This window comes from Cyrtonyx montezumae, unplaced genomic scaffold (assembly GCF_038088225.1).
Source record: "Cyrtonyx montezumae isolate F1298 unplaced genomic scaffold, pur_monq_1.0 scaffold_6, whole genome shotgun sequence".
NCBI classification, from domain to species: Eukaryota; Metazoa; Chordata; class Aves; order Galliformes; family Odontophoridae; genus Cyrtonyx; species Cyrtonyx montezumae.
Genome location: NW_027072067.1, coordinates 19,050,683 through 19,064,254, shown reverse-complemented (window position 1 = coordinate 19,064,254; position 13,572 = coordinate 19,050,683). Strand labels below are relative to the sequence as shown.

At 41.2% G+C, this 13,572-nt stretch overlaps 1 protein-coding gene across 2 annotated transcripts; it reads right to left on the bottom strand.

Annotated features, from left to right (window-relative positions):
• Window positions 1-854: 854 nt before the first annotated feature.
• RBSN (rabenosyn, RAB effector) lies at window positions 855-13,045 on the bottom strand. Of its 2 annotated transcripts, none has more exons than XM_065749274.1 (11): window positions 12,650-13,045; window positions 10,247-10,390; window positions 8,538-8,638; window positions 7,859-7,904; window positions 7,586-7,747; window positions 6,493-6,734; window positions 5,642-5,712; window positions 3,763-3,849; window positions 3,319-3,421; window positions 2,861-2,935; window positions 855-1,995 (listed from the first exon to the last, which is right to left on the bottom strand). In XM_065749274.1, exons 1-11 carry the CDS (start codon window positions 12,810-12,812, stop codon window positions 868-870), a joined length of 2,322 nt encoding a protein of 773 aa, XP_065605346.1. In that variant the 5' UTR covers window positions 12,813-13,045; the 3' UTR covers window positions 855-867. The 2 variants fall into 2 exon arrangements, with proteins under 2 accessions (XP_065605346.1, XP_065605347.1); XM_065749275.1 differs by lacking the exon at window positions 12,650-13,045 and adding an exon at window positions 12,525-12,607.
• Window positions 13,046-13,572: the final 527 nt, after the last annotated feature.

The window sequence follows — 13,572 nt, the reverse complement described above, 5'->3', positions numbered from 1 at the left end:
GATCATATAAAGAAAGGAATGTGCATGTTCCAGAATATAATTAGCATTTTCAAGGTCACCCTTAATGCTACAGTTTGTAATGGTGCTTGCCTGATCTTCTCCCCAGAAATGACAGTCTACAGATTCATTCCCACACAGGTAGCTCTGAAGCCAATGTGGCTTTCCCTGTTACACTGCAATTTGTACCCGGAGCAACTGGGAAACTAAAAGTAATGACAAGGCAGCACCTCAGTTTTTAACCTAGGAATTCTTATAGACACATTTTAAAAACTCACTTATATTAAGATCAAGAGACATCTCTTAACAGTTTTTAAATCCATTTTATGTATTATTGCACAAAATTGACCTGTAGCCTGTATGATCTGCATCTCAAAGATTCACAGCAGCCTTTCAACAGCATTTTCTTGTAACTTAGGACAGTTAGACTAGCCTGTAACTTACACTGTGCTATTATCAGAAGATGCAGACTTCAGAAACATTTTTGTGTCTTCTGTCAAAGCTCCACTTGAAAAGTCAGTAACTCAGCTGCTGTAACAACACAGTGAGAACAAGGAAAGATGACAAACCAACCCTGAAATAATTTCCAATTGACAGTTCCCTATTACCACTTAACCCTTTTTGACCAAAATAAGCTCACAATAAGATGAATTAGCATTAAGATGGTTCTAACAAGTTATTGTATATTTTCTTAGTACAAGTATCCAAGACTAGCAGCATGCCCCTATCTTCTTTCTTCAAGGCTCAGTAATATTGGGAATACATACATAAAAGCATAAGATACAACGTTCTCCCAATTCCTTGTAATCTGTACTGCTGCTTTTAACTGTCCACTCCTTCTTCCCATCTCTTCACGGTGTGACTGCTGCCTCAATAGTTGGATTTCTCCTTTTGTTTTGCTAATGTGTACTTCAGTTCCTTTAAGTTCTCTGTCAGTAGCTCCACCTCATCCATTCGCCCGCTATGCTTGGCATCAAATATATAGGCTTTGATATTATCTATCTGTTGGAGGAGCAGTTCCTCCTCTATAGCCTCCTCTCTTAAGATCTCACTGACATCCTCCACTTCAAAGGGATTGGTAGATCCTCCTTCAAATGGATTTCCAGAATTCCACTTGCTCACAGGCTTTTGAGATGGATTTTCATCCTCTTCAAAGGGATTTGAAGTAGTGACAGATGCTCCATTAGTTTGCTCACTTTCCTCATTTTCAAACGGATTATATTCTTTATTACTTTGCAGAGCTGTGTTAGAGAAAGAAATCTGTGGAGAAATGTCTTTGGCAAACGGGTTAGTGGGATCCTCCTCTGACAAAGGGGTATCTGCTTCATCTTCAAAGGGGTTTAGACAGGCTGCCTGATTTTGGTCTTTGTCACACTGTGGGACATTCTGGTGTCCAACTGGAAAGACCATGTACTCTTTAGCTGGCAGCTTCTGAACAGCAGTAGTTTCAAAACTTGGGTTCCTTTTCACTTGAGTAATATCCAAATCCATTCCACGTGCTAATAAGCTCCGATTCTCTTTTGCAGCTTCATACTGATGCTGCTTGACTTCTCTGATATCTAAGGAGCCTGTCCTTGAATGCTGAGACATGAATCTGTAGTGTTCTCTTTCCCACTCTTTTTCACAAAGGAACTGAAGTTCCTCCCTCTGCTTCTCTTCCTCTTCTGCCTGTTTTTTAGAAAGCTCAATAGCTTTCAGAGTTTGTTGTTTATCATATTCATCTTGAAGTTGCCTCAGGTTCTCTTGCAACATATGGACCTCATCCAGCCGATGAGCTGCCTTTGCTTGCTTAATAAAGGATGTGATATTGTCAATCTGCTGAAGAAGAGGGTCTGCTACCTCACTCTGTCGAGAAACGCCAGAGGTAGGGAGCCAGCCTTCAGATTTCCTGACTGTTCCTTTTTTAAGGAGAGTTGCATCACCATTAACTGCACCTGCAGATCTGCAAGTCAAGTCTTTCTGCTTTTCCTCTTGTTTTCTGTGTGTTTCAAGAGCTGCCTAAAACAAGCATATACAGAGAGAACAATGAGCTTGAAAAATTCTATTTTTAATATTCATATTTACAAAAAAATAGGCTGTCTACCTTAGATACTGCTGTCACAAACAATAATTCTGTTTTTAGTTACTCTGCAAAAAATTGTTCACTCTTGTAATATTACCTATTATTTGAAAAGACATTTAATGAAATATGTTCACATCTACCTGTACAAACTTGAGGTCAAGAAGGAGCAGTGAGTGCTGTACACAGAGCAAAAGATGCCTAAATTCAACTGTCCAAACATGTCTCAGACAGATCTGGACAGTAACAATCCTACATCCACCTACAGCAGATACTTCTGTGATAGGGCATCAGTGTAAACATCAATTATATTATCAGACCTTGCAATGCAATTATTTATATTTCTTAACCTCTACTTTAGCATGAAGCTGGTTGATTTCACAGTTAGTGATGTCCTCCCTCAGAAGAAAGCCCTCTCCTGAAGCTCTGTTTTTAAAAACCACCCAGAGAAGTCTTCAAATTCTACTTGTACAAATGATTTAGTTTAAAGCTTTCTGCTGAGTACAGGCAGAGCAACAGCATCCACAAACAAGTCACTGCTTTCTAGAAGTGTCCAACTTTCAGTACACACCTCTCTCTGTTCTGGGTAGAGCTACAATGACTGTTACACAAACCCCCTGAAAACAAGTATGGAATGATCTGCACAGAAAATGAAAGAAGAATAGAAAAGACTTAAGGACAGCTGTTCATACACAGGTAGTTACTAACACGTGGAGGTAAACTATAAATAGCAAATAATCACGCGTCTATTTAAGTCCTTTTGAAGGAGGCCCTCGTACAAATACAGATCTTAATCTGTCCTACCATATGCAGTCTTCTCTTCTTCAGTTCTTCATACTGATCTTTGGTTGGCAGGGACATTAGGCCAAACAGCTTTTCCTGCCAAAGATTGAAACATTTACAGTGAACTCTTGCAGGCATTCGGACAAGTTCTCAAGTACCTGAAGGAAATACCAGCAAATGCTCCACAGAAAAATATGAGGTACTTCTCCACTGCAGTCACTGCTCCAAGTCAGAGCACATCATGACTGCTGTAAGTATACTACTAGCTAGGCTGGGCCTCTGCAACAGACAAAGCCAAGACTTGTACATTCTCTCAGCCCTCTGAACGCAACACCACTCTGACTATGCTATCCACGTTCAGAATGATTGCAGGAAATGTACAGAAGTAAACCTTCTGTGAAAAGTTTTAAACCACACAGATAGGCAGTAAAGAAAGAAACACTACATAACATTTAGCTCATAATATATGGTCTATTTACCTGAACAAAAAGCGTAGCTGAGTATCTTATCATTCTCTGAAGTTGCAGCGTTTTCGGATGAGGTTGGGGCTCTTCATGCAAGCCTAGACTCAGAATCTTCTTACTGAACAAAATAAACACAAGCTCATCCATTCAACCACAACCAGAAGTGAGGAAGACAATACCAAATGAAAATGTTCAGAAGTTCTATTAGGCAAACCATCCTAAATACTACAAGCTGTAATACTTTTTTTTAAACTATGCTTCTACTTGTCTCCTCTGTGCATGGTTAGAGAAGGAAATAGAAATTGATGGTGCACGGGAACAGCATCTACATTTCAATGGAGCAGGCAAGTTGACTATCTGTGTGAATAAGCGTAGGCCCCAATAGTTGTGAATGAAAGGAGGGTCAAAAATAATTCAGCTTATCTATACAGCAAAAGAGAGCACATGCACTTCCTTTACCTTAAGGCATCTATAAATTCGTAGACTTTTTGAATCTCCACCCTCAAGTCATTAGCATGTTCAAGACTGTAGGTTGTCTCCCCAGCGCTACAAAAATAAATACAACTTTACTGCAAGTCATACCTCCAGTGAACGACACACACAACACAAACACAACACAAAGCTATCCCAAGATGCCAACAAATGAAAGGATAAATCATCCATTACAATCAGCTTGAAGCAAAAGCATTCTATTTAGAATCCCTTCTTTGCTGACAGAAGTGGAAAATAACTTGTAAACATGAATATTTACAGTTACAGGAAAAATTCTAGTATAAGAAGAATCTCACTCTTATCAGTAATACTTGAAATAGATACAACAAATGCACTCTGCATTTTTTCCAGGTTCAGAAAAATCATCACTGATCAAATAAGCAATTACACCATTAAAATAAGTTTTCCTCTTATGTTAGTCAGAAAGCAGAACTCCACAACCCCACATGGGCATAATATTTAAGATTCCAGCAACTGATTGAGTCCACATGGATATACAATCACTAGATTCTCATTTACTGAAAAAATGAAATTAGTATTTTTATATACAAAATCATCACCATGTCTCAAGAGCACCTTCCCAAGACTTTGTACTAGTCAGCAGCAGCGTTCTTAATGTCATTTTGTAATTCTACCTCCAAAACTACTTGCAAGATCCTTTATAGGTTCATCCAGTTACAAGAGACCAACCACATCCTAGTATTTGAATACGTGCCTCTATATGAATCAAATATTCTATATATGTAGAATGATATGAATCATAAATATATGTAGAATGATATATCAAATGTATCATGTAGAATGATATGATATAATCAAAAATATATGTAGAATGATATGAATCTATATATCAAATATTATTGTTTCACTTAATCTAACTGCAGAAATCTGAATATAGGAAGGAATCTATTTCAATAGTAAAAAAAAAAATCAGAAAGTAGGGAAAATAAAACCACTTGCATTCTTTGTAAGGCTGCAAAGAAATATTGCAATCCTTTTGAGATGAAATCCTAGTGCTCATTATGAGGTGATCAAACACTGTAAGATATGGAGGAATGAAAGTGAGTCAGCATAGCATATATTGGTGGATGCATTTGTGCACATGGCTTTTTGAAGATGTCAGGATGTCAAGTAGTAAAAACTCAAAAATTCATAGTAGCCTAATTTACATTTCCTCTGGGGCAGTTTCTTCATGTTCGTGTACTGTACAGCTTCCTACTTTGCCTTCAGGAACTCCCTGAAATCTATCACTTTCAGCAATACCACAAATGCCAGATGTAACTTTTTTTAATACCTAAACAGTACACTTGTATCACATGTACCCTATATGTGAAGTCTTTCAGCAGACCATTGCAACACTTGCATTACATTAAATAACATAAGCCTTAATTATATACAGGTCTATAGTATAAAGTTCTGACCACACTGCAATCAAAAGCTGTTTATTAGTGATAAAACCCTAAAATTTCTCTAGTTCTACAAATATAAGTATAATCCTTCTTTTAATCCCTACCACTTCTTTTATACAGATTTGTGGCAAGAAAATATTAATTAACATTAATTCAGGCATCTAAGTCATGCCACATTGTGGTCAATACTAAGTCATAAGTAATTAAGTTATCCCAAGGATGACACTCCTCAGATGTAAGACTTGCTTTGGCAATCTAGTCTGTGAATTAACTTGATTTTTGGATAGTTATTCATCTAGATCAAAACAGAAGAAGTAGCGCTTCTTCATGACCAGCCCACATCCACAGCATTACCACACCAGGTCCTTACAACTTCGAGGCTTACAGGGGCAGAAATATACATACATTCATAAACAAAATCACTAAGTGAGACTTACTTCAGAGATTCTGCCATCTTTATGTACTCTGGTGCCTTCCGTTCAACTTTCTCCATGCAGAGTCGGAGTTTCTTATTTAACAGTGCACATAAGAGAAGAACTTGCATTAGAACACGAATATGAGCGCCCACTGACATAAACCTTTCAATGTGCCTAAGTACATTCAAAGCTAAGAAAGCCATCTAACTTCTCAGGATCACAAGGTCCTCCAGTTATCCTCAGAACACAGATAGCATTATCAAGAACAGAGAAAAAAATCTCCATACTCCCTGCAAGATGAACTTTGAATTCAGAAACATTTCTGTGGACAACTTCTAGTCTTATTCTCTTCACAGAAAAAAAAAACAACAGAACCCCCCATTAATAGTCAACTTGGGGTTCAGAGAGGGGCTTGCAGGCTACCAAGAAGACACCAAATGATTGTCAGTACCTGCTATTAAAGCATATTTGAACACAGAACTCCAGCCACATGCTGTTGCGACCACCATCTAAATTGAGCTAGAGCAGGGACAAAGTTCTTTCAACATGAAGTTGTACAGTTCTAGCACAGCCCACTCACAGTTAAAAAAAGCAAAAAAAAAAAAATTATGACAAATCCCAGTTTATATTATTCACAACTTCTAAGGAACACTGCAAAACTATTAGTTCCAGATGAGAACAAAATAAGGTTTAAAGCTACCATGGTATGTAAACAGCATATGGCACCTGAATGCTTAATTTCAGATTTATCTTTGTTACTAGAATATTAAGCCATAAAGAACTTGGTCACAAGAGAAAAAGCCCAAAGTCAAGCAGCAACAACTGCAAATATATACACACCAAGTATGAAAGCAGAAAGGGGTTTGATTTACCTCATAGAGTTTCACAATCTCTGGAGTGTATTCTTTCTCATCGATCTGTTGTTCTCTTTTCAGCAGAGTATCTTTGCAATGCTGACAACAACGGATTTGGTCGTCATCCTTCTCATCCAGGACAGAGCTCACACTGCTTATACTGCTAATGCTGCCGCGGCGGGAGCCATGGACGCCATTAGGTGAGGCGCTCGGGCTGGTTTGAGAGCTCAAGGCCTCTTTGCTGGCACTGGTGAGTTTGCCTAAAAATTATACATGGGTAATTTTACAGTGACAGGAGAAGCCAACAGATTTCAGCAACACAAATAAATTGCACTCCAACAAAAGCTAGGATTGCCCAAAATACTAGAAAACTAGCCTGAAACAGTGTTCTGGAAGACACGTGGGGAACACATAACAACCAAAACAAGTCAGAATTTGGGTCTTCACTGCAAGATCCTGTTTCACTCTAAAAGAAGCAAGAGACCGTACTACTGGGAACCATTTTGTTTATGCATAGTAGCATTCTCATGTTGGATCTTGCATAGTTAGAAAAAAAAAGCACGTGGAAAAATGGATATGTTAATACTGTCCTTATTTTGTGCTGGAACTCCCTGATGACATAATTTATTTCCACAGAAAAACAGTCTTCTTTCCAAAGCACTAGATAAGGAAAGTTGGAAGGGCTTCTTAAAGGCTTAGGGATTAATTCCCTTGATGCCAGCATTTGGACAGCCATGAGTAAGACTCAACATTTAAAAATGGTATGGATATTTCAAGAATCTTGTCAGTTATGACTCCAAAAATAAATACCTTTATAATTACAATACTCAATTGTGGGATATACTACTTACAGTATTAGTATATTATACTTTAGTAATTTGAAGATAATCCAGAATTTCTAAAGCTGAAGAAGGAAAACATACAAAGAATAGATAGAGCATTCTTATTTTGTTCTACATACAACTGTCTGCATGGAATCGAATGACACATTAAAGAATAAGTTTTCCATGCAGACAATACATTAAGCCTGCTTTCATGTTGCAAAAAGACAGGATGCATTCAGCATTCTGAGATAAAGAAAGGAGGAATTAACACCACCCACCACACTTACTTGCCAAGGGAAGACTGATAAGTTCCATGCACTTCTTGCACATAATAGACCCACAGAGCCGGCAGTGGTGACGTCTGTTTCGCATACTGAACTTACTGCCACAGTCTGGGCAGAATGGAACGTCTTGGTCATTGACCCAAGGCACAACAGACTTCTCTATAGCTAAGATTGGGTGGAGGAAGAGGCAATACACACAATATAAGATGTTAGTTCAATTAATTCCTTAGCTGATAAACTATAGCAGCGTATAGTCTGAGGTAAGCTTTTACCAACCTCTTATTTTAGCTGACTCAGTGTTTGCTCTGTCAAAGGATGTAAGCTAGTAGAAGATAAACAACACATTAAAAACCTGTTTTTTTCTTCCTTACAGAAGTAAAAATACAAAAAATTCCACAACGTTCCCCAATTCATCCACACCTTGCAAGTTAAAAAAAAAACAAACAAAAAAGTGCCATTTCCGAAAGATATAAATAAATAGGAAGACTGCTGAACCTTAATGCCAAATTCAGACAAGTAGTGCAAAACAATTACTGTCAAAATTACAAAAGTGTTAAGAGTTACATCCACATTTTCTATCATCCAACATTACTGTGTCCAAATGAAAATGCAAGTAAGTTGGGGATTTTATAGAATAGGTGGAATAATCATGACAAAAGCATTCTGAAGCAACCCTATAAAGTAAAAGATGAAGAAAGCACATGGTTCTTGAAGCACATGAAATAGCATCTCGTGCTTGAAAATACTGTACAGAAGTAGAAATCATGCCCACAGTACAAGTAAGACGAAACACTACACCAAGATACAATGAGAGGACAGTAAGATGTGAAAAGAGTCAGTTTATCACCATTTATCAATTGTACCACTACATAAATGGGTACCCTTCACACTAAAATAGGATTTTATTTTTAAGAAACATTTAAAGGCTGGAATATTAAGCAGCAAAAAAAATTACCTTTTCTAACCTGATTAACAGCTTATTGACTTCAACTACGTAATGATCAATCCGGGCTGCTCGGTATTTCTTGAAACTGGAAAGATGGCTTCTCATAGCACCTTAGGGTGAGAGGAGAATTCAGTCACCTGGGTGTTCTACACAAATTTACACCTTCCGAAAGGCAGCTGCTCCTTCTTTTTCACCATTTATTCCTCAGGTTCAAATGAAATTTTAAAGACACTAGACATTCATGTTTTCACTGTGCTGGCCTGAATAAAACATGCAGGCTAGCCTCCAGGCTAGTAATAAGTGGCATTTTATTTCTGCTACAGAAAAGTAAAGATTACATTAAAGAAAACATTTGCAACAGATTTTTTTTCATCTTTATCCCTCAGTTACATTTGGTAAGGTGTTACCAGCCAGTATTGCTGTGAATATCAGCTCTTGTTATTTTCTTACTACATTTGGGACAAAGGCAAGATGTGGGTCCAATGATTATCTGAGGTTTATGCAACAGCAGCTTCTTTCAGATTGCTGTCATCCTTCACACTTTCAGAGGCCTGAACTAAATCCCTGATCACAGCTCAGATTTACAGAAACCTCATCTACAACTATACAAAAGATCAATACAGCATCTACTAAAATACATTATTCATCCTCAATAAACTTGGGTCTAAGTTTTGATCTTTTTCATAAGCCAGATATTAACAAAATCAGTTATAGTCAAAATACAAAAAATACTATCCTTCTAACTAGTAGAGCACAAAAGCAGCTGTTGTTCTTTGACACAAACAGTACAATGTCACTTCTTCATTCTAACAAAATATGTAAAAACCTCTCCATAGCCAAATTCATAGGAGTGGGATAGTCCCTCTGGGTAACTAGATTCAGTCTCTGCAGTAGAGACATTACAGAACCCCTTACACCCCTCCACCAAATCACGTCAAAATACCTAAGATTCATCTTCACAATTATCTACAGAGCTTGGATTCTGCAGACCCAAAGAACTAAATTCCTCATCTGCCAACAACACAGAACTCCCAGGATCCACCAGAAACAGTGCTGCCTCCTCCCCCTGAAAACAACCACAGTATTTTCATAACAGTAGAAAGCAACTTCCAGTAACAGTATCTGTAAGTACAGGTTTGGTCAACATATTTGTTTAACTTCTGCAACATTTGAATGTGCAGCCAGAGTTCGGGTGCTTATTTTTTGAAGTACAACTTCTTAATGACAAATTATCCTACGCCTCAAATCCAAAGAAATAGCTGAAAGAGTTCAAACTAAAGGACCAGCATTTTGCCAGACATGTAAACTAACATCTACTTCAAGAGTAAACAAAAAGCCACAGATTTAATATGTCTGTAGCTTTGTAAAAAGCCAGATGATGATGGTTGCAGACACCTCAGTAAAGCTGGACGCACAGAGCAAAATATGAACCAACAAGAACTCAATAGCTCAGGCCCAATGAAATTACAAAATAATCCTATTTCTGAGGTTAGTTTACACCCTGTTTCTATAGATCTTCCCTACCCACCCCAATCTACATTTTCCTAATTAGCCTATACAATGCATACAGGCTGCAAAGAATCAGTATGCAAGCCACAACTCCATGCTACAGTGTATCAGATGCAATACAGACAATTCCACGCAGCTTCAACAGTACTCACTTCTTCCCAATTAAAATTAAGTTATTTCCCCTGTGCATCACTCTCATGCTTTCCTACCTACTTCTTGGGGTTCCCACATGTATGGATCTACACCACCATAGCTGAATGACTCGTATCGTTCCTGAGATCCAGAATCAGTTCTGTCATCTCCTTCTCGTTTCATTAATTTCTTCTTTGCTCTCTTGGCCTTCTGGACAAGACCTGAAAAATGATAAACCCACATACAAAAGAGCAGGCAGTTAGCCTCCCAGTATTTGCCACGTGAAACCAGTATGGCATACTCATTCAGAACAAATCTGCCTTCACAAGTCAATATGCTCTCTTTAGAACCAAAGTATTGTTCAGCATCACCAATGGCATAAAATGCTTTTTGTTATTTGTTAAAGTAGTGCTACAGTTCCAATAACAAACAGGTAGTTTTAGACACTCCATTCAGGGACATCACTATAAAAACAGTGAACAGTATTAAACTATGGGACCCTAATTCACAGGGCTCTGGGACATTACATACATACTCTTAATTCCTAAAGATTTCCTTTGGATTCAAGGACATTCAATATTTTCTTTGTACTTTTGCACAAACGTACAAGCTAAGAACATCAGTGTGCTTGTGCACCTAAGTAATTTCAAAAGAACTGAAAGACCACCACATTATCTTAACAAAAGCTAGTGAGAGGTGGGCAGATCCCCCGCCAAAAGAAAGAAGGAAAACTTTAAACTCTAGCATTTTTATGTTAACAAAAGTTAAGGACACCACTTTTCTTGGTAAACACATTCAACATCTTCTAGAATTCCCTTATACATCTGCTGAAAACCATGAGTTGCAAGTGTAATCCTATAACATGACAGAAAGTACAGCAATAACAGTGGGATGGCACAGTCCTAGGCTGCAGCAAATGAGGACAAGCCCAAGCACAGCAGCCATGGATGCAGAAACAAAGGAAGAAAATTTGCTTACCTTTGGAAGGCCTCAGGTAGGCAGGGATCTCCAGCAAGATACCCTTGCCTCCACTGCCAACCCTTAAATGAGGTCTGGGAAGGGGTAGATCCATCTGGTTGCTCATGTACACCTCATGCACCCGAGCTACTCTGGGCTGGCCCTGCCTTCCCACCAGGTGCTCCATCACTGCTTCAGGCCATGACTGAGCATTTCTGCTACAGTAAGTCCCTTGAGATACCTTCTTGTCTAATTTAGTATCCAAACCACTAAACTTCCAACTTGATTTTGCTAAGCCCATCCCCTGGAGCTTCAGGCCCTAGGACTCTGCCAGTAGCCCTTCACACACACACACACACACCATCCCTGTTAGCAGCAATCCAGCTGGCTGAAGTTACAGCTTGAGAAGTGACATAAAAGAACAGCACAGAAAAAACAAAGCTCAACATGAAGGTACTTTGTATCCAGTGAAAGGTATTCCGGAAATCTTACAGAAACTAAATACAGTTTTCTTTCTTTTTATCACAATGAGAACAATGTTGTTCTGGTTTAAGCACTGCACTGAGGCTCCTTTAATTCACCTCAGCAATGTACGTGTGCTGAGAATGGCACTAAAGCAGTGACTGGTCCACCTCCATCATCCAAGGAAGGGAGAGTGCCATAAGACAAGGGGTGGCCAGACCAGTGGAAGCAGTCACAGAGCTATCCTTCAGGCAGGGTTTGTTAAAAAGCACAAACTTCGCTCAGAAAAGAGACTTTGAAATAAAGATCTTTACTCTCATAGAGAAGAAAAAAAAGAAGGCCAAAACCAGAAAAACTGTTATAGGGAAACACTGGGAACAATCAAGCAATTTTGTACAATCTTCTCTCAATGTAAAATTGAGACACTGCATACACTGGAGTAGGGCAGGGACCACACTTCGGTTGAAAAGAGCCCAAAGATATCTTCCAAACACTACTAAAGGCCAGCTACCCACAGCAGAGTTCCATGCTGTCCGCCTCTGCTCCACCACTCACGCTCCTCTGCTTCTGCCACATCTTTCATTCACCACACACCCTAACTGCTGCTGCACTTTTAGCCACTGTTAAAACAGGGCTGATGATTGGTACCTGGCAGGAACCAGAAGTTCCCCTACTCTTTAAGGCCTCTGACTAATGCTTGGGAACTCATCTGCATTACAGTATGAACAGAAGCGTTCTCATGAAAAAAAAAACCCTCCAAAAAACAAACAAAAGCCCCACTGCGACGTGCTGCACCCCAGAGCACAGAGGCCCACAGAAGGCCCTCTTGCAGGCGGTGTATTCCTCGCGTCAGGAAATGGTTGCGTCAGGAAATAATTGCACAGCCTGTGCCTGGGCCTACGTTCGTACATACACAAACGGGGCCCCACGCCTCACTTGTGTATTTCTGTCAGTTTTTCAGAATCGACAGACACCCAGAGCGCTCACAGCACTGCAACTTCTGTTGTATGGGATCTAACAGCACAGACATGAGAACACTGAGAAACCGTCGCGGCCCTTACTTCGGAGCTGGCCTCTGACGTCTCTGTCGTCGCCCGAGTGTTCCTCCTCGTAGTGCGCCCGCAGCTGCTGGAACGCCTGCAGGTCCTTCAGGCACAGCGGGCACAAGAAGCCCTCCCGCATCTCCGCCGCGTCTCCGAACGGCGGCGCGCAGCCGGACGCCATGGTGCTGCGGGCTCAGTGCTGCGGCATCGCCCGCGCCGTTCTGAAAGACAGCGGCCCGGCCTCCCCTGCGCCTGCAGCCTCTCTAGGCCCCGGAGCCCGCGCGATGGACGTACCCACTCCTGCGCTCCACAGGAAGGGAAGAGCGGGAAGAGAAAGCGCGGTCGGGGCGGGGGCCGAGCTAAACGAAGCAGAGGAGGATGGGGCGGGGCTTCACCTGGCGCTGAGGGGTCCTGCCGCACCCGGGGCCGCCGCAAGCCCTGCGGTGCGGCCCCGCTCCCTCCGTCACGTCACCTTAGCTCGGCTCCAGGCGGGAGGTAAGCGGCCGCGTCCCCGCCGTTCACACTCGCCCCGCCGGCGGATCCTGCGCGCCCTGGAGCAGCGGAGCCCCGCGGAGGGCGGGGCGAGCGCCGAGGTACGGATGGGCGGGAGAGGCTCCGCAGGAGTTGGTGGGGAGGCGGGGCCTGGTCCGGCCCGGCTATAGAGCGTGGCGCTATCGATGCGCGGGGCGGGGCTGTACGGGGAGACCGTAACGCGTTCTGAGGCGGCCGCAGGGACGGAGGACGGTGAGAGGGGTGCGGTGCTTCGTTCCGGCCCGGCCTGCCGCCCCGCGGCCTCTGGTGCTGTGCTGTTGTCGAAGTGGAGGGTGCATTCCTACGGCTTGGTCGCTGCGCGCTGTCAGAATCGCAGTATCAGTCAGGTTAGAACAGCTCTCCTAAGATCGCCGAGTCCAACGCAGGATGAGAGGGAATGGCTTTACGTT